Raw genomic sequence first — 21979 nt, 5'->3', positions numbered from 1 at the left:
GCTTTTATTGGACTGTAGACTCAAAGAACAAAGGCCTGGACAGGACCTTGGGAGATTGTCTAATCTATAACTCAAATAAACATGTGTCAAATATTATCAAGGATTAATAGTATCAAGGATTAAGTCACATTTGTAAAGCAAATTATGCTTCTGTCTATTGGACACCCAACTCATTTGTTGGAGACTGCAGTGGTAGTACAAAGGACAGCTTTCTGTTTAGTGAAGTTCAGATGAATGATATAATTAAAAACCTCATTTTATTTTCCTCATTTCTTGCCTCCCAATTTTATTTTCCTCAAAATAACAGTTAATTCATTATGTGGATCTGCATTACCCCTCAAGTGAAACAACTACCAGGATTTGCATCATCAATTCCCACCTGAGATCTCTACCACCTGAGAATGGAGCACTTTGTATCTGACTAGGCTTTGGCCATGCAAAGAAAGAAGCATTTTGTATGATTACAGACTTCCGTTCTTGCTCACTCAAAACACACCCAAAACCCAAGAAACAAAATCCAAAACTTACTCCTATTCTCAGTTCCCATAACAGCATTAAATTCATTTTCTAATGAGCCATGCCTGTCCCTTCTGGCTACAAGTCAGCAATGTGAGAAGAAACTGGAGAACTATGCTCATTCTCAGGCCAAAACACAACTAAAATACAAGAATTATTTTTTATTGAGAATGGGACTTAAATTACTAGCAAAGTTCAAGAAAAAAATTAACTGCAAAGTGAAAACAACTCCTTTTGTGTCACACTGCAAAGTTACAGTCTAGTCTTCTGGGAGATTGCAGGAATATCTACATTAAGAATTTAAGGGATTATTCACTTAGTAGAAACAGAAAAATATCTGTCCTCTTGCAGTGTGCCCTATGTTACTGTGGACAGCAGGGAAGGAGCCAACAAGACTTTATGGTGTGCGGTTCATAGCTGTCTCTGAACAGTCCAAATTCTCTCTTCGCATATTCAAAATTTGGTTGCATGCCCCCAGCCAAGTTGCCATATTAAGCTGAACCTAAACGTCTTTCAGAACCCAATGATCCTATGTCAAAGCCTTCAGCTCTTCTCTCACAACTTCAGCAGGGATAATACTTGCCATCAGTACAACAATCAGCATATAAAACCATAATTTTTAAAGAAAGCATAAATTAAAAGGAAATTCATATTAAAATAGATTAATTATACCAAGAATGCTACCAGTGTATACCAATTTGAGTGGCTGTAATGGAATGAGTAGGAGGCAACTTAGGAAATTACATGCTACATAATTTTGAGCCTTTGTTACACAGTTGTCTTCTGAGTACCTGGAACATGACACTTAGCTAGAGATAATACAGGAACCTTTGGAAGATTTGGAATCTCGGAGGCTTGTTAGATTCCCAACACATATAGAAATAAGCTTGATAAAGGAGGCTGAGTGGTCTCCAATAAATCATCTGTAACAGAAGTACTGACACAAGAGAGATATGCAAAAATAACAGAAACAGGCTAAAAAGTAATTTTCATTGAAAACCAAACCTTAAAATAACTACACTAGTACAGAAGTTTCAAACTATAACATAAAAAAGAGAATTATTTCCCAGATGCAGGTGTGTTGCTCATAACAAAACAGATATAGGTTATATCTAAACCAAGCTCTATTAAACAGAGAATATAAAATTCTACCAAAAATTGATAAAAATTTCCTTCACACAAACCACAGGACTTCTTTATAACTGCAAATACAGGTTTGACAGATATTTCAGAAAACCCTCAAAGCTTGACAGAGACCTTTCAGATGAAATGAAGACTTCTGTGTTAGGAAATTAAAAAATTGTGAAGTACTACCAAAATCTAAGCAACACAAAGGAAAGCTTATTGCAAAAAGACTAACCTTTTGATGCAAATTTATATAGAGCATCACATGCTTTGGCCAAAACTTCCTCTTCAGGAGAATTAAGCATTAGCACAACCGTTGCTGCTGTTTTGCTTTCAATCAATAAAGGATCAAACTACAAAGAAAAAAAAAGGAAATAGTTTGATTTATACTGAGCCTTCCTGTGTGTTGCAGTAGACTCCCACATTTGATTAAAAAAAACCTAGTTTGAGATCTACAGTGAGTTAGAAATATTAACATGAGTTGGTATTTACCCAGAGAAATTAATTTTTTTAATAACAATTTGAGACATTGTTGAAAAATAAAAAAGAATAATTAATTTCAAAGTATAATCATGATTTCATCCTGTATGAAGATTTTTGAAAGCCCATGACACTTCCCTGTACATCTAGGAAGTCTTGAAGGCAACAGACTATGTAATTCAGTTACATGCATAAAAGCAACCTGGAGCTTCGGAACCAAACCTGTGCACAGAGCCTATGAACTTAGGTGGTGTACCAGGAAGAAGATTTGGTTACTCTGTGGCATTAACATTTTATGACTGCTTTAAAAAAAAAAAAAAGGACCCTTCTAGAAGTGATACGAAGCGTTCATTTCCATTTCTGACCCCTCTCATACAGAAAGAAATCTTCCAACAAATCTGGCAGTTTTCAACCTCTTAATAGACTCTTTGGGACTAACATCACTGGAAAAAAGGAATCTTCTAAAAAAAGCCTTTCACTCTTTAACAAGACTCAAGGATTTCTAAAAATTCTACCCATTAAAAAGTTTTAAGCTTATTTGGATTTAAAATAATTTTTAGTATGGAAAAACTGTTTTCTGTCCTCATACTTCAGGCCTATAGAGTATCTGCATTACATACAGAAACTACTATATGCTGGAGTCATGCAGTCTCTCAATATCAATATATTTATATTTAAAATACAGCAGATTAATAATTTAAGATAGCAATAAAATTCATTTAAAATATTATTACAATGTATATTTAGACCATAGATATTTTAAAATGTGTATTATGTGTTTTACTTCATTAAAAAACCCTCTAATAGCTACATCAGAGGCCCATGTTGCTGAACAAGGGCATGAAGACACATACAAGTCAGTTATCAAGTAAGCAAATTATTTGGGGCAAATCTTCAAAAAAGTTATGAGTATGCTAGTGGGAAATGAAGGAAGAAGAGGCTTTTTTTCTTCTCCCTCCTCTGAGTTGTTAAAAAATGAGGCAAAATATGATACTAGTACCCAGACTTCTAAATTCATGGTTTTGGTAGGTTTTTAAATCTGAATAATTTCATCATCTTCCATGATGCATATCACATGATTTAACAATCTGAAAGATCAAGATCCAAGTTTCATTAACAGTGAAGAAGTTGCCAGGCTAATGTGCTTAACTGTTCTCCCCAGCTTCAAGCAGGTCTGAAAACCTGAAGACATTGTCCAACTTCATCCTTGCTGCGACAAGCTGGCAGCATAGGACAAGTCATGGAACAAAGCTCCTTTTTAAAGAAAATATAATCAGCTTACTGTACCATAAGTAATTTTGCTTAATAATGACTCAGCAACAAGAATTAAACCAAATAGTGGCACAGTGGTCTAAGTTACATCTTAATGATGGGCCTAAAATGATGGAATTCTTTATGGGAATTTTCTTTTTAGATTGTAAGGAGGCAAAAAATTCAGCTTATCACAGCAACACAGAATTAAGAGATAACTGAAAGTCTCTTTAGCCATCTTCATGCTTCTCCACTTTTGCAGATTTGTGTCCTTGCACGGACAGAACTTGATCCTCTAGGTAAGTGCTATGATTTAAGCACAGACATATCTCCTGAGTCTGGCCAAATACTTGGTGATGGGATAAAACCGTAATTTTTAGTACAGGCTGTTAATCCTCCAGAGAAAAATAAACACAAAGATTGATCTCAGATAAAATTTAATAAGAAATTAAATATAAGAGTTTTAAATCTCAGTTATTTATTTATGAAAGACGCTATTATGTTGCTCCACTTTAGTTTCCTCTTGTGTTCACAAATAATCATATAAACTACAATTCAACGATAATTCCTAGAATTTAACGATAGGTTGGCACATGAGCAGAGTGAAATTGGTAGACATTAGAGTGAATTTTGTGTAGACATTAGAGTGAATTTTGTGTAGACATTAGATTCACTACTACTGTCTGAAATATTCAATAGGCACTTTCCTATCAGAAGCAGTTTTGTGCTGAAAACACAGTAAGAAGAGTCACTGAAATCAATGTATGTTTAAGTCAGAGGCCTGAACAGGTCAGTGATTTGCTGGGAAGTAACACTGTTCATCAAAACTATCATAGAACTGGATGTGACTTTTGCTTATCATAGTGCCAGCATAGCTGGAGTTCCTCCCTTTTTTTTTTTTTTTTTTTTTTTAAATAATCAAGGCTTGCCCCTAAATCTTCATACATCATTACAGACTCTTCCCTTAATGGCACATACAGGACAGATTACGTGCTAGGATAATATGCCTGAAGTTACACACTATCTTGAATTAAACACAGGAATTTAACTGGTTTATAAGCAAAAACATTTCCGACATTCAGTTTGTATTAAGAAAAAAGCAAGTTAAATGAAAAAGAAAGCTGTAATTCAAAAACTCCTATATGTCTTTGATCATGATTTTTGTGTACATTTGACTTCAAAGCCAGTAGAAACTGCAGAGTATTTGGGGTTTTTCTTGGCTTCCATCAACTTAACTTTGAAATTTGAAGGTAATAGAAAATATGTTTCCAGTCAGAACAAAAACCCATCTAGCCCAGCATCCTGTCTCCAACAAAGGCCGCTAACAGGTGTGGGCAAGCAGACTATTAAACTTTGCTTATATTCCCTCCCAGGCTCAAGCATTCTGCAACCCGGAGAACTGGTGAGCTAGCGATTTTATCTCTGTGTTCAAAAAGTTCAAGAAAAATTTTCCTCCAGTTAATTTGGTAAATAATTTTTGAAGCCATCTGTATTTTAGCCACCCTTAATATTCTGAGACACAAGTATCGCAGTTTAACAGTCATGAAAGTATCCACGAAAGTGCCATTTTAATGAAAGCATCTACATAAATTCTGATAGACTGGATGACACAAGTTGCAGAATAAAACCCCATGAAATTCCACTGGCAACCTCTCTCCATTATGAAACCCAAACAGTAAGTTGTTTTCTCACCTTTGCTTTCTATTTTATAACCAGACATTATTCCCAGGAGAGGAATTTCTTTTTACCTGTTAGTGTTTATATGAGTGAAGAGCTTGGTTTAAAAACTTCTGTAAAAGTTAAATAACCAGATCAACATTACCCACTTGCTTACTGACTCCTCTAAAGAATTCAAACAGACTTCAGAGATCAAACTTGCCTCTACATAAGCAATACTGATTCTCCCCCATTACTATCATATTTATCCATGCTTTTTTTTTTTTCTTCTTTTGGTAACTATTTCTACCAATTAACACAGCATGGACAACAAACTTTCTGGCCTGTAATTATTGATGTATTTCTTTCTGGAAATTAAATTTGCTAGCCTCCATTCCTCTGGTACAAAAAGTACACACTAAATACCATAAGTAACACTAGCACAATTTCAGATTTTAGCTATTTTTAGTTAGAACAATACCTGGGCAAGTATAATTTATGCATATTAGGGCAATTTCTTCACATTTGTTTTAGTGATTTCCTACATAGCTTTGTCTTTTGACACAAAAATACATAATTTTGCTTTTCTTTTATGACTTTAATCACCTAATAGTGTCCCTCCAAGAAGCTTCTTGCTTCTAGTCAATTTGGAAAAGCTTTATTGCTAGTTTTTGTATCCTTGCTAGTTCTCTCCCAAAATGTTTTGGTGCATTGTGACATTGTGCTTTTATTTTTCATTTGTGAGTGCAAGGGTTTGGGGTTTTTTTCCCCCATTTAGATGTAAATCCCACCTTTTGAAGGATGCATTTATCTGCTATTATTCTACTGTTTAATCATGCTGTCTTTTTTTTTTTTTTAAATCCTTTAAACTTGAGTTAACTGACTACAGGTCTGCTTTACCCTTGTACCTTTTGTAGACTCTTTAGAAGCATTACTGGTATCTTTGACATTCTTAACCCCTTTTCCTTTACCTAGAAAAATAGTTAATATATACCTGGCTATGTTAATTGTTTCAGTTTTGTCATTGTCTGATCTCCTATACTAACAATATAAACCCAGGGTATTCCACTGAATCACAGTTGATATTGGAAGGCACCTCTGGAGATGATGTGGTCCAACTGCGCTGTTCAGAGCAGGGTCAGCAGGAGCTCAGGGACGATGCACAGTCCAATTTTGAGTATCACCAAGGATGGAGACTACATAACCTCTCTGGGCAACCCGTGCCATGTTCCATCATTCTTACAGTAAGAGAGGATTTTTTTTTCCCTTACGTTTAAACAGAACCTACTAGGTTTCATTTTGTGCCAATTGCCTCTCGTCTTTTCACTGGGCACCACTGAGAAGAGCCTGGCCTGACTTCTTTACTCTCTCCTATTACCTATTCATACACATGGACACACTGACACCCCTCCAAGCCTTCTCTCAAGGCTGAACAGTTCCAAGTCTCAGTCTCTCCTCACATGACAAATGCTCCAAGCCTTTGGCAGACTTGTCCCAGTAAGTCCATGTCTCTCTTGTACTGGGGAACCCAGAACTGGATATGGCACTCCAGTTGCTGTCTCATCAACCTTGAGTGGAAGACAACAGTCCACTCCCTCAAGTTGCTGGCAACATTCTGCCTAATGCACCCCAGGATTTTGTTGGCTTTCTTTGTCCACCAGAATCACCAGGTCCTTTCTAGCTGGTCATCACCCAGTCTATACTGGTTATTCCTCCTCCATGTGCAGTATTTGGCATTTGCCTTTATTGAACTTAATGAAATTCCTGTTTTCCCATTTTTCTAGTTTGTTCAGGTCTCTCTGAACGGCTGCACAACCATCTGGTCTATCAGTCACTTCTCTCAATTTCCTATCTTCTGCAAACTTGCTGAGGATGCACTCTGTCCCATCATTCAGATCACTAATGAAGAGGTTAAATAGTACCAGCCCCTGGGTCACAACGCTAGTGACTGACCTCCAGCTGGACCTCATGCTGCTGTTCACAACCCTTTGAGCCTGGCAGTTCAGCTAGTTTTCAATACATTTACCGTGTCCATTTATCTTGTCTGTACTTCATCAGTTTGTCTCTTAGGATGTTGAGAGAGACAGTGTTGAAAGTCTTACTACAGTCAAGTCAAATTAATATTTAGAATCACAGAACCATAGAATGGTTTGGGTTGGAAGGGACCTTAAAGATCATCTAGTTCCAACCCCCCTGCCATGGGCAGGGACACCCTCCACTAGACCACGTTGCCCAAAGCCCCATCCAACCTGGCCTTGAACACGGCCAGGGATGGGGCATCCACAGCTTCTCTGGGCAACCTGTTCCAGTGCCTCACCACCCTCACAGTGAAGAATTTCTTCCTAATATCTAATCTAAAGCTACCCTCCTTCAGTTTAAAGCCATTACCCCTTGTCCTATCACTCCATGCAGTTGTAAACAGTCCCTCTCCAGATTTTCCACAGGCCTCTTTAGGTACTGGAAGGCTGCTATAAGGTCTCCCTGGAGCCTTCTCTTCTCCAGGCTGAACAAGCCCAACTCTCTCAGCCTGTCTTCACAGGAGAGGTGCTCCAGCCCTCTGATCATCTTTGTGGCCCCCCTCTGGACTTGCTCCAACAGCTCCATGTCTTTCCTGTACTGGGGACCCCAGAGCTGGATGCAGTACTCCAGGTGGGGTCTCAATTTAGGCATTAATTGCTCAAAAGAAGGTGTTTCTATAGAGACTGAACTTCAGGACAGTGCCACTCCATATATTCTACCTCCTTAACATCAGTTTTGTGAATGATGCTGTTTTCAAAAATACTTGGGTACCTCTAGCTTTCTTTCAGTGATAATACCTTAGTATTTTCTCTTGTGGTAATCTTAGGCCACCCTTTTAATGTCTATGCCCTAGTGATGATCAAATAATAATATTGTCTAGATCAAACTTAATTAAGATATCATATGAAAAGTTCTTACCAATCTTTGTCAAAACTAGCATATTTTACCTGCCTGAATTACTGTCTAAGGTCATCCATATAGAGATAGAGGTTCAAAGCAATATCTTTCCTGGAGAAGCCCAATTCTCAGAACAGAAAAGAGTAAAAGACAAACTATGAAAGGCAGGGAAAATAGAGTCCTCAGGAATACTTTCTGAAACATATGAGAGATGTGTTTTCCACCTGTTCCTAGAAATCTATAAAAATTAGTGGTTACCTGCATTACCATATATTCTCAGAGCATTCCACATGCACAAAGGCCCTCTTTTATAAGCCTATCCGCATTATCTCATGGCTTCTTTTCTTGGACTTGACATTTTCATAAGCAGATTATCAATCAGAAGATAATAGCTAACACATCTTTTATTTTGTCTGCATCTCATTTCCTGCCATCTCAAATATCCAGGTGAAATTTAAAGTTTTGAGATTTGATTTTACATGATCACTATTAACAATATTCTCATAGCTAGAAGATTTTCTTGGCTGATAGTTACAACTAATCAATGATCTATTTTCATATCTAATACTGTTTCGCTATGCAACATTCAGTTTTTTTTTTTCTCCTGATAGGACTGCTACAAGAGATATGCTAGCCTGAAATACAATAAGGGTAAAAACTAAGCCAAAAACTGCACATGCCATCTGGACTTCACTCTTTCCAATTCTTTCCTTTTTAATAGTTTTATTGACCTCTTCTCTAAGTTTATTTTTTTCAATTATTGAATATATTTTCTAACATTATTCACAGTTTATTGTAGTAGTTAGTAGGCTGTACCATACTTTTCTCCAGAAACTCTAATGGTGTCTTTTGGATCCAGAAATTGTGGTGCTGCTTCTACTGATTTTCCAGATATTTACCGAAAAAGACAAATTTTATTACTTTGGAGGGGGTTAGCTCATCTGTATGCCTTAGATCTACTGCCATGCCTTTCAATTTTTTTTTTTCTTACACCGCAAAGATACTTAGTTTTAATTCTTCAGGCCTGCTTTAATTAGTCCTATCCACATACACCTTCTTTGTGTCTCCTTATTGGGAAGAGACACAGAAAAGGCTTTAGATCAGTTTATCCTCTCATGTTGAAGTTTTATGTCAAGTCTCCTTTCATAAGGATTTATTATTGATTGGGGTGTATGAATTACATTTGTAATATTCGTGTTTCCGCAGAACAGTTGAGGAAAACCTGATATCAATTGCTATGCCTCAGTGACATCATGACTATTGGACATTACTGTCTTAGTCAAAATTATTTATGCTTATTTAATATTGAAATTGTGACGCAGTTTTTGCTGATCACGTTTTCTATGACCTTTGAAAAACCTCTTGCAGTACCATCACTCTTTACAAACCCACTGTTTTTTTAAAACAGTGTACTGAACTTTGCATTTAGTTTCATGCTCCTCTGTGGGACTCGTTGAGGTCCTGATTTTCATTAACTTAGTTATCTGGCACAGAATTTATATTATATTCTTTTCAGTGCTTCTGTCTTATTTCCTCTACTTCTTTCTGAATAAGCCAATTAAACTTTAAAAATACCTATATTTCAAGCCTCTATCTTTTTTGGGGTCTCTTTGTACCTCGTGAATTTATAGAAACTCTTGAAAAGTGTGCTAATGCCAGAATGTTGATCGCTATCTTTTGCATTAATTACCACTATTATTGCATATTTCACTTCAGCTCTTGTACCTCTCACTGTGGCACTTCCAATGATACCAGAAAAAACCTGAACTGCTGCTAAAGACTGTATGTCTTTGCAAAAGATCCAGAATACGTAGTGCTGCCATTCAAAATATCTGTAAAATTTTGTATTCAGTAAAAAACTGCAGATCCATCCAGGCTCTTAACTCTTTCATCCTTAAAGAAAGGGAATGTCTCCATAGTTAAAAAGACATACAAACTTCAGGTTGCTCTTCTTCTTTCTCCTTTGATTTTCACAAATGGAAAGCTAATACTGTTCTTCAAATAAAAAGAAGCCTAGATTGTTTCATACATTACTATTTGCAAAGCCTGCCAAAGACAACAATCTCCACAAAGAACTACACATGCCCAGTCACTCTGGTTTGTATGCTGTCCAAGAAAAGCAGAAACAGAATCATCTTTAAAAGACATTTTTAGAATAATGTGGGTAAGCTAGGAGAGTAAGGAACTATGTAAGGATGGCAGAGCTGGGCCTATAATTGTGTAATGTTTATTTTATAGCACATAGCAGTTTATAAACTTACCACATCCTTGGGTGGAGGCTCTACTTCCTTCTTTACTTTTTTACCCATTCTAAAAACAAAAACAAACAAAAAATAAAAGCAGACAAACAAATTCCCTTCTGTGTTTTAGGAATCAGTTTACCAGGGGTTTAGGAAAGCTTGTAAGACAGACTTTCTCATTCATTCGACCCACATAATCAGTTTGAAAATTTCTTTGACATAGTAATTTCTATGCAGAAAGTTGTCCCTTATAAACAAAACAAACTTTCTAACACTTGAACACATTTGGTAAAATACATCTTGTCAACCAAATACACAACTAAAAAGAAAGATGTGAGACTTCATAGGCTCAAGTTGTAATGTGGTACAAATACCTAGGACATGCTTTTCTCAATGTTAGCTTTATCTGCACCTATAAATCATGTATGAACTTGAAGGTCCTGTTAGGGTATTTCCCCATGTTTGTCTATACATTCTATGTTGGCAAACATTCTATACAACTGCATAACATCCAAATAAGTTCTACCCTGAACATGTGGTTCAAATTCAATTTGAATTCTCTATTCCTGTTTCACAGAAGAAAAAAATCAGGTCTACAGGTATTAAAAAACCAGTTCTGCACAGTACAAATTTCACTGATTTAAAGAAGTTACATCTATTTACACCAAGTCCAGCTTGTGTCTTCTGCTTTTTTTGTATTAGCACATGTGCACATGAACCAGGAAGACCTTCTCAGCCACATCTAATAGTAGCTTCTGAAGCATATGGATGTAATACCTCATGTGGACCTAATTTCATGTGGCTTGCAAAACTTCAACAGAGCCTTCTAGTTAAGCTACAGGCAAAAGTAAAGAGCAACAAGACCTGCTAGCACTAGCTATGCGTAGAACATAACCCAAGTTATGCCAAACTTAGGTTTGTTTTAACACTGTGTAAAAGTGAAATGTGCACTGTTAGTACCCCTTAGTAACTCCTCAGTTCTCAAAGGAAAACCACACATTCACCCTCAGCCAGGACTATCCTGACAGCTTGCCTGTGGTATAAGAGATTATTTTCTAGTACGATATCAGCCATAGCCTGGCTGGTTACAGAAGTCAGGGCTATTGTTTGTTGTGTTCAACAAAAATTTGGAACTCTTCTTGAATCGTCTCATTTTTTTTCAGGTATTGTTCCTCTGCTGGCCTCTCAAATAAACTGTAACACAGCAGTAGTGAAACCAGATCATAAGCAATCCTAAAAATGGATCTGAAATTTAAAATTTAATAGGCAGGTCACTAATTATAATTTTGAGAGGAAGACCCATACAATCAAAGATTCTTCAGCTCCACTCTGCTTTACCCTTCTGCATATATACACACACACACACTTCTGAACACATACACACATGCTAGAATTCAGTGTTTCAGAAAGTGCAGCTTTGGCTAGGGCCAAGTTAATTTATATAAGAGAAAGCAAAAGGACAAATTACTGACAGTATATTCAACAAAAAATGATGGACATACTACCTTCTGATTTATGCAATCACTGTAGAAAATAGGCATCATGCACACACACACAAGAATCAGATTTATAAGGACATTCAGGAAATCTGGGTTATTTAAATTGTGTTAAATCCTGGTATGGAGATATGGACACTTATTTAGAGTTATTCAGTTCAGCTCAATTCATTTCAGATATAAATTAATCTAAGTCATAAAAAGCAATTTTAATTCTGAATGAGTTTAATTAGGTTTAAACCAAGCACTTTGAAAAGTTAATTCATGTAAAAGTATTTATAATGTTGAACAATTAATGTTCACAGATTCAAATAATTACACATATTCCAAGCCTGTGAATAACTAAAGCTTTTAATTGTAAATATTTCCTCACGCTGTATAAATACATCCAACTTCTGAGCATATTTTCAAGAAACTTATACATTTTTCTACATGTTCAGAAATATTTGCTTCCTTGGTAATATTAAAAAAAGCAGTATGATCTGTAGCAACGAGCACAGAGACAGGACAATTACTTTATTGTGGACTGCGCCCCTCAGCCTGTTTCTCTGCTGCAGTTACTATTCTGGATTTCGGTGCATTCTGCCATCAAATGTTGGTGTTAGCTTTGTTCCCATAAAGCTCTCTGTATTCAGTGGTCATTCTCTGACTTGAGGCAATGATGCACATGGAATACTTTGGCTTACTGATAATTAAAAATGTGTCTTCTGCATTGAATTTTAATTATCACAGGTATTGAAAGGGTACTGACCCATGAAAGAACTTCTCATTCAAATCTCCTTCTCTCCATAACGGCATGTTGTCTTTTTCTCAGTAGGTTTACAGTATGTATATCTTTGATTCCCATTTACTATTCTAAATATTTAGAATTCAGAACAAATTTGAAGCAGGATTTAGATTTTTAAATGTGATTAAATCCTGGCTCTATGTAACCTGAAAAACTTCTTTTAAAAAACTAAAACTCTATGCACTAGTAATTAAGTGTAATTAATTAAATCTTAAAGACAAAATAAAGAATATTCTCATTTGAGTAATATTCTCTACTATGTGTTCTGTAGGTTTCTAGAATCATAGGAGCATATTTTTTCCACATTTTTTTTTTTGAGATTAAAGGGATGATTGGTTAAATCATGCAGAGCTAGAGGTAATAAAGGACTTTGACATAACAGATGTAGCCAATGCATAGTCAGGCAATCTATGAAGTTATCATTCTATGCTACTTCCTGTCCTTCACCTGGAATTTACTGCCTTCAGTGGAAGACAAACAAGCCTGCTTTACTTTGCTCCTACTCAGTTTCAGTGCAGTGGTCTAATCAGGTGTTGTCTCTCAGCCAGTGGGACAGTCATTACATCTAACCAAATCCCCACTCCAAAACTACAGTCCCCAACACTCTCCCTCAGCTCTTGCTATTCTTGGTGCCTAAGCTCGGCAAGCACTTCCCTGTTTCACTCTGAACTTCATTAGGGCCTCCAGCTTTCCCATAGGACCAGAACCACCCCGATGTGAGTATCTTCATTTGAACCAGTATCCAGAAACTATGAGTAGTGTCCACTAAAGTAAATTAGGCATCAGTACTTAAGTTAGTCGCGATCCTTGATAATCCATGAAGATCTAGTCAACATATTCAATAGCTCTTAGGCAGATTCATCCTAAAGTAGGTATCTAAAATTTAATTGCACCTTAAAAACAACTACTTTTTCCTCAGACCAAAACCGGAGTCTAGAGCTGCTAGCTCAGGTATTGACATTTGTACTGATATCTAAGTTAGAGAGATAAACTTATTACTCTGCTTCTCCACATGAATCCACATGCCAGGCTAGATGTGGCAGATACTATCACAAAAGACTGAACATTAACAGAACTAGGCATATGACAAAACACAGCCACCTTGTCCTTTTAAAAGTGGCTGAAGGAATAGGCCCATCTCCAGTAACATCTCTGTGACTACAACATTTTGCCCATAAATAGAAAATGATTTTGAGGAAGGTCACAAATGTGGACTTTTTAGTTCAAAAGTGGAACCCTCTAACCTCTTGGCTATTATATCATGAACTGGCACCTCTGCCATGTCAAATAAAATAAGGAAAATTTATTTAGTTTTTGAAAGATTTGTTGCAGATGCCTGCCCAGAAGAGCAGATTCTAAGTACTAGAATTAGTATGGCCATAATCCCTGTACTTGCTTCACATCTTATTGGCTTGCTCTAGGAACCTCGCTGCTCAGTGTGAATAGTTTATTAGATTGCAAATGTGAGATATCTACCCATTTCTAGTCACTATACTTTTTTTTTTAAATATGAGATGATGGATAGCATGTGAGCTTTAACAAAAAAAAAGTCTACAAGTCATACTTTGAAATATGAGGAAAGTCTTACAGTGGTTTCTCCGTTCAAAATACTGAAATTTTATAAACATTTCCTTTTCACTATGGAGTGTATAGCTATACTATCAGAGTCCTTTTGCATACACTTAAAGACCATAATATTTTGTGGTGTTAAGTCAGACAATGCATTTAGAAAACGTCACCTGTTCTATTTGCATCTTCTCTTTTCTAAAACATTAAATAACTGACACAACAACCTAAGACCCTTCACAGGCTGAATGTTAGCGAGACATGAGGCAAAAAAAAGGAATAAGTCAAAGACACAGCCAGCTGTGGAACTTACCTCTTAATTAAGGAATCAAAGGCCTCTTCTGAGAGGAATTTCTCCTATGGAAAAACAGTGCAAAGAGAAGGATTTAAGAATAGCTTCTAACTAGTTATTTGTTACATGGTGCACATTGCGAATTAACTGTCCCATGCTTTAAGACAGTCTGAAGTTGTGTTACTACAACCTGGCCATGATTTTCAGGTTCTTCCCAAAAATGATACACAAGTGAGAGTCTTTTTTTTGCCTTTCAAGTGATAATTATGTAATGTCAATTTAGTCTAGCTAGTTTAAGTGAAGTCTTGCTGTTTATTCTTGTCTCGCAGAAATTAAAATCTTTTTTCTGTGATAACAGTGAAAACTGCCTATAAATTGATCATCTTCATTATCAATTAATTTCTGTATGGATACTCTAGTTCTGCTGCCTTCCAATGGAATCAAAAGGAAGATACTAAAATTATAATCACAGCATTAGCAGACAATTTCACTCCTTTCTTGAGTGCATAAACTACTACATCCTTTGTATGCCAGCTTAAATACTCTCCTCATCATTCTCAGGTAGCTTTGTCATAATTAAGAGAATAATGTGGAATAATCTTGAAACTTCCTTCTTTCTCTCAAATACTTCTTCAGGCTTTCTTCTGTCCTACTCCTTAAATGTGGATCAACAGACTCCCCTTGCCCAGTGTTCTAATGCCAGTGCAAGCATTAATACATTATAAAAAACTTGGCTTCACAGAAGAGAGTTAAAAAGATATTTAATATTCAGTTCCTGAAGATATATGCTGTATGAAAACAATACATTATATGAGAGACCAATTAAGTCAAGACCTTTGCCCACTGTTTTATCTGTGCCCATGTGTATATTAAGCAAAAAATATCAGGATTAAGTAAAAAATTAGCTACCATGCAACAGATGTTAACTAATAAAATTTAATTAGAATCTGTTCCTAGACATAAGATAATATTTTCTATTTTGACTCAGCTGGACAAAGTTAATCCCACTGCAAAAAACAAACAAACAAAAAGACTAAATACACTCTGATCATGCTGAGAGTTCATTTAAAGATTCCTTTTTTTTCAAATGATCTATGTGTTTATAAATTATACACACACAACACAAAAGAATCACTAAAAAAAACAGAGAGATGCAGAGTACTCTGAAGACATACCCTTAAAACCAAAACAAGTTTGTAGTTATATGACAGATTGAGGAAATAGCCATGACAGAAAAAGTGGGGATTTTAGGTGAGCTAAAAAACAATACAATTATTTATTTAAAATCTCGGAACTTTTAAGATACATTGATAGTTTTTATTTGCATGCTGGTATCACATTAACATTCAGCTCAGTGTTACTTTCCAAAGCCCAAGGGTAGATGCTGAGATTTTAAACAGCCCCCAAGATCCTCAGGTATTTGATTCCACAACCTGATGCTGTGAAAATACGCAAGATTTGCAATAAAAATTTGAATCATGCACAGCCTCTGATTGATAGTAGTGCCTTTTTTCATACTGTCCAAGGACCATACCTCACTGTTTTCTGAAGCTAAACAGTTTGGTACACCTAGTAAGACGTGTACTAAGTCAGGAGTGTTTCAGTCACGTTAAGATCCTAAGCTGTAGGGGCAGAATATATTTTCCAATTTGTACAATGTCAAAGATGGTGTATGAATGTTAATAAAATGAAGTAATGGGAATTAAAGAACATGATAGCACTCTTTCCAAATCACAGAACAACAAAGAGGCCTCAGCACAAAAAACCTCCTTCAACGAATAAGAACAGTCTTCCATGGCAGATCAGTATCCTGCCTCCAGAGCGGTAAGAGCCAAATGCTTCTGATAAATGCATGAAACCAATCCCAAAAATCAGATTTCCTCCATCTGTTACAGGCTTTTATTTCCCTAAAGTACAAAGGTTTAGCTCTCCTGAAGTTTTTACATTCTTTCTAACAACAGTAGCTATTTTTACTGTCCACATAAATGGTCAATCCTTTTACTCTTCATTCTTAGTCTGACATGCTACGGCACAAGTCCAATTGTCAAGTGTACTGTATAGAGAACTACTCCTTAGATTTAAAAAATATGTAAACAGTTTAAATGTGTTATTCAATTTAACATAACATCCCCTTGTTCTTGTATTACAACTTCAGTTAAAAGATGCCCTGACTTGATCTTTTCTCTTTCTTTTATAACTCCCTGTACATTCTGATTTATCACCTTTCTAAGCTGCCTTAATTATTTTTTCCATATAGCTTTTCCAGACATATATGTTTCTTTTCTCAGAGTCCCTCTGTGACTGTTAAATCTTTCTCAGATATGATGAGCCTAACCTGAAATACCATAATCAGTTCTAGAATCTAGAATCTACTGATTTATTCCAGTGACATTATAACTTTTTGGGTATTAATTTTTACCCAATTTCCTCAGTGAAGATTTTCACTAAGCTATCCACATATGGTAAACAGGTCATTTTCCCAGTTGATCACAATTAATTTAGGTTCGCTACTGAAGAGTATATTGTTCCAAATGTTCCCAACAGTGTAAATTGCATTGCTTTCATCAACAATGAATTTTATCTGTCATGGTGTTACCAGTTCACCTCACTGCAGAAGAGCTCTCAGATGTTTCTAGCCATCGTCTTTAGTCTTAATATAAATTATTTTATCTCATCAGAAAATTTTTATTTCTCTACGTTATTGCTCATTTCCAAATTATAATGAACATATTAAATAACATCAGACCTAGGATCTATCCTTGGAGAATCCAAGCTGTAACAACCTGAATGAAGGAGATTTTTAGAAGTTATGTGTGTGATTTTAAATGTCTCGCTGAGATGCATAGTGAAATCCCTCATCCCATGAGAAAGAGACTAAAGAAAAATTGACTTAATCTAAAACAAATGAGAGAAAGTAGTTACCCAACCACTGTCTGAGCAATAATAGCAGGGCACTTTTCAGACAGAAGTCAAAAATGGTCTGCCTTAGGAAGAAAAACATTTTAAAGACTAGTAAAAAATTAAAGATGCTCCTAAGTTTTTAGCCAGCTGAGCCAAGCTACATGTCTTAAAATGGATGCCTCCTTCTGCCTGTTTCACAGGGACACTGGGTGAAAGGGACATTCTGAGTGATCAGATTCATTCCCGTTCCTTGTCACAGCCACCGCATCACGTTAATCCCACCAGATACCTATCATGCTTTATCTTAAAAACTGTTAGGCATTTCGTTCCCACTTCTCTTGTTAAAAAGCCATTCTACAAGCCGATTGCTCAGACAGCCAGGGACCTTTTTTAATTTTTAGTCTACATTTATTCATGACCAGTTTACTGCATTCATGTCATGTTCGAACCTTTGTCAATTACCTTCTTTGCTGGCATGATCAAAATATAGTATTTATACTAAGTATTTATACTTTACCATATATATTTCATATATTCTATACATACTATGTAGTATATTATATATACTATATATATTTATATTTGTAGAATCAGAATATATTTGAAGATAACAAACATATCCCTACTCATTTTCATTTTGTTAAAGAACTCTTCTCATTTCCTAAAAAAAATTACTCTTCATTCCCCACATCACCCTCACAGGCCTTTTTTAAGTTAACCTCTTGAAAACATGGATGACCACAGCTGAACACAGCACCTCAGATGAAACCTCTCCTGCCTTGTTCAAAATTGTACTCATACTTCTCTGTCAACACTGGAAATACCCCAGCTGTGTTACTATCACATTGATGACTTTCACGGTTATGTCAAACTGCAATGGTAGCCCTATCATTTAATTTTAACTGCTCATGTACCAGTCTTTAATATGTTAATAGTTTAAAAAAAAAAAGGACAAAAAAACCCATTTCTTACAGTTTAGGACAAAAATACAAGTAGCAGGTTTGCAAACAAAAGAAGGAACTATAGGACGTATAAGGTCATCTTAGCATTCATCGTGTTAGCAGAATATTAGATAATCAGAAAATGGCAGCATGATAAAAATCACAAAAATTAAATTAAAACAAAAAAGTCGCTCCCATGAAGAAAGGTGAGAAAGTAAGCTTGCTCACAGTCAATGAACAACAGAAAGCAGATATGTTTGTCTTGCATAGGTTAAGATAATACAATATCAGACTACTTTACATAGATGATCATTTCAGATTAACAATAAGATTATAAAAGAAGAGTTCTGTTCTACAGATGATGCTCCTCTGCCAGCAAATCCATACTTTGTTTTGAAACTCCTGTCTGCAGATGCCCAAAAACCTTTGGAACATCAATAAGTTAGGTGAGATTTCCTCCCTAATAGCTTAACCACCTGTTAGCGTTCTTTAGGATAAAACTTCTGTATTTAAACTTTTATTCTTTTTCTTCTTTTTTTTTTTCCTTCTCATCTATTATCCATACAATTTTAGGTCTCATATCTTTCATGTTACTGTCACACATAAATTCTACATATCTTATCCGTAACGCGCTGTTCTTTGTTCATATTACCTATCCAATTTTTAAAATAAAATTCCTTTTCTCTACCATATGAGTTTCCTTAGGGCAGGTCCACTGCAGATTCTTGCTTCCCAGTTCACCTGAAAATACTGGTCACAGTCATGCTCTGCTGAAGCAGCCCACCCAGGCCTCTCCCTGCCTTTGCTGACACCAGTTCCTAAGCTCCCAGCTTCTAATAGGTAACAGTGTCAGGAGCCCCGACGTGCAGGGTTTGCTCTGCTGGGTTTTAAATTTTATTTATGTTCATTTTGATATACTTCAGCTGTTATTAAATCTTACAATTTTATTATAAAGCTTGCAATTATCGCTGCTTTTCTTGAAGGTGTAGATGCCGTTAGCAAGCAGTTTTTAGGGTTTTCTTGGTTGTGGTTGGAGGAAACGTCAACATATGCCTTTAAAAATAGTAAGAATAAAAAAAAAAAAATCACGATTCTTTTTTAACTCTGACTCATGACTTCTGAAAGACAGGCGGGCTCGGGTCACTGACAAAGCGGTAAGGGACCAAACCCGTCAGGGGCTCGGCGCGAACCGGGCCCGCCGACCAGGAAGCAGCGGACTCGAACGGCCACCGCGCCTAACGCCGCGCTGGCACCGCCACTGCCCCACCGCGTTCGTAGCGTTGGGACTCCAACTGGTGACTCGCCAGCGACACAAACCGGATTTTTTCACCTCACTTGGAGCTGACAGCGCCCAAGCCCTCCGCCCTCACTGTACCTGCCCCCTTCGCCTGCCTTTTCTCAGGCGCCGCCGCTGCCCTCCGCCACAGGCTCGCCGCGGAGACCTCCTTGACCCACCGTCTGGCTCCGGGCCTGTAACCGGCCACCCTAGACAGCCGGGCCAGGGCCAGGACCAGCCCCCGCTGACCCGCCGCGGCCGGGCACAACGCGCCGCCCGGGGGCGATCACGCAGCAGCGGCCCGCGCCGTTGTTTCTCCAGTTGCTAAGAGACGCCTGCGGCGCATGCGCTGGCCGCCGCGCGGGGGAGCGGGCGGGAAGGTGGGGCAGGCGGCGCGCAGGGCCGGGCCGGGCCCGTCTGAGGGGAGTCTGAGGGGAGACCGGGACCGCCGGTGCTCCCTTCGCTCCCAACTTTCCCAGTTGTCTCTGGGAAGCGGCTTCAAGCGTGTTCGTTTAGTATGAGTTTTCAGACTCCTTGGAGAGTGATTTCACCATGGGACGTGCGTTAATTGAATTTCTTCACAATTTATCCCAACTCCAAAGTGCTGGTAACGCATCTTTGAGGGAAGCATTAAGTTGTTAATACTGATGGGCTGGGGCAGCGATGAAAAAATAAGTCAGTTATTTCTCAAAATTAAAGGAAAAGGCAACTTTCTCACCCAAAGAATACTTGAGTATTTCTGAAAATTATTAAACGTGAACAGTCTGTCTAAGAATTAAAAATTGCCATGTTCACGCCTTCCTCTTTTTTTCCTCTTGTTCCTGTTTCACTATCTATTTTCAGTGCATCCCTGAAAAAAGGAAAAAGCCATCTGTTCTTGGGAGCAAGCAGATAAAACAGCTACGCAACTCAGAGCAAACCTCTGCCAGAGCATCACCTGGTGTGGCCCTGCCGGTAAGACATGGCACAGAGCTTTGTCAGAGGGCCAGAAGAGTCGTCTCCTTTCTATTATCAGCTCTGGGTTGATGATGGAGAAAGCCATGCTGCACAGATAATTGCGCTATTCTCAGAATAATAATTCATTGTAGTATTCTCTTTTGCCAGCCAGGGCTATTTTGGAAGGAATACTAAGCCAAATTCTGAAATTAAATAACATTTTCTGGCTTGAAATACAGCTTAATTGCTATCAGTAACTGCAGAAGTGACAGGAAACAGACAAATACAATAATTTTTGGGCCTCAAAGTCAGGTAATAATAGGTAAAGAAATTACAGCTGCTATCAGCTCTCTCCTTGGATGCCTTTTAATTACAAATCTCATTGCTTTCTCCCCAGATTTCCTATAATGTTGCACTGCAAGTATGAATTTAGTTTATTTTTATAAGCCATATCAATCTGTTGAGATCATAGCACAAACAGATCCTGGCCTTACACTATGATAAATGTGTACTGTCATAACAGAAGAGTTGGTGAGTCATTTTTAGGTGTAAGCAAGCCACATGTGTGAAGGTGTCTCATTCCACTTTTAACGTCACCTTTCCCATAGAAAATTTATAGAGATTTATAATCACCTTCACTGGAAAACAACTGTGATGACAAGTCAAGAAGCATTTATACTGACCAGTATCTCAGCAGACATGAGAAATCAGAATGAACTTTTAAGGCCTGTTTATGACTGACACTCCGTGAAGTCTGGCTGATGGATCTCTCATTCTTACGATGGGTGGTAGAGGCTCACACTGGCAGGGAAGAAAGGGAGAAATTTTGCAGTAGCTTGGTAGAGGCATGTAATCTGCTTCACAAACTTCTTTGTGGATCTTTATTTCTCTAAACAGACTCAGGCACTGCAGTAGAAATGTAGGAGATGAATGTAGATAGTGAAGGCAAAGATTTGGTTTTAAATCTGTGCTGGGTCTGGCTGGGATGGAGTTAGTTTTCTTCACAGCAGCTTGTATGTTGCTGCGTTGTAGATTTGTGACCAAAACAGTGTTAATAACACAGCAATGTTTTAACTATTGCTAAGCATTGCTTGCACAATGTCAAGGCCGCCTCTGTTTCTCATGCTGCCCCGCAAGAGAGTAGTCTGGGGGTGGGCAAGAGACTGGGAGGGGGCACAGCTGGGACAGCGTCATTTTACGCCATATAGCACCAGGCTCAACAATAAAGCTGGGAGTGGTCTTTCCAAGGTAGCTATTGCTTGGGGACTGGCTAGGCATTGGTGTCTTTGTGGGAGGTGGTGAGTGATTACCATTGCATCACTTGGGTTTTTTAAAAACTTTTTCTTCATTTATTAAGCAATCTTTGTCTTGACCCACTTGTTTTTCCTTACTTTTGCTTTTCTAATTCTTTTTCCCATCCTGCCGTGGGTGTGTGTGGGGTAGCAAGCGAGCGGCTGGTGGGTGCTTAGTTGCTGGTTGGAATCTACTCACCCCGAACCAAATGATTTCCATGACTGAGAAAGCTTTTCTTTTTCTTGTTTTCAACAATGGTAGTTCTTATGGCTATTTCAAACATATTCTGGTTGGTTAGGTCTTTGTT

General features: G+C 37.4%; 1 protein-coding gene across 3 annotated transcripts in view; it reads right to left on the bottom strand.

Annotated features, from left to right (window-relative positions):
- Window positions 1-19742, bottom strand: part of ARMC3 (armadillo repeat containing 3) — a 63354-nt gene extending 43612 nt beyond the window's left edge. For all 3 annotated transcript variants that reach the window (XM_054816069.1, XM_054816072.1, XM_054816070.1), the window contains exons 1-4: window positions 19543-19742; window positions 14347-14390; window positions 10206-10254; window positions 1877-1994 (exon numbers count right to left, since the gene is read on the bottom strand). In XM_054816069.1, coding sequence (XP_054672044.1) covers window positions 1877-1994; window positions 10206-10253 — 166 coding nt within the window. In that variant the 5' untranslated portion in view covers window position 10254; window positions 14347-14390; window positions 19543-19742. The remainder of the gene's footprint in view (window positions 1-1876; window positions 1995-10205; window positions 10255-14346; window positions 14391-19542) is intronic.
- Window positions 19743-21979: the final 2237 nt, after the last annotated feature.

Source organism: Grus americana, chromosome 2 (genome assembly GCF_028858705.1).
Source record: "Grus americana isolate bGruAme1 chromosome 2, bGruAme1.mat, whole genome shotgun sequence".
NCBI lineage: Eukaryota > Metazoa > Chordata > Aves > Gruiformes > Gruidae > Grus > Grus americana.
Note: the sequence above shows the minus strand (reverse complement) of the source record. Positions and strands in the feature narration are given on the sequence as shown.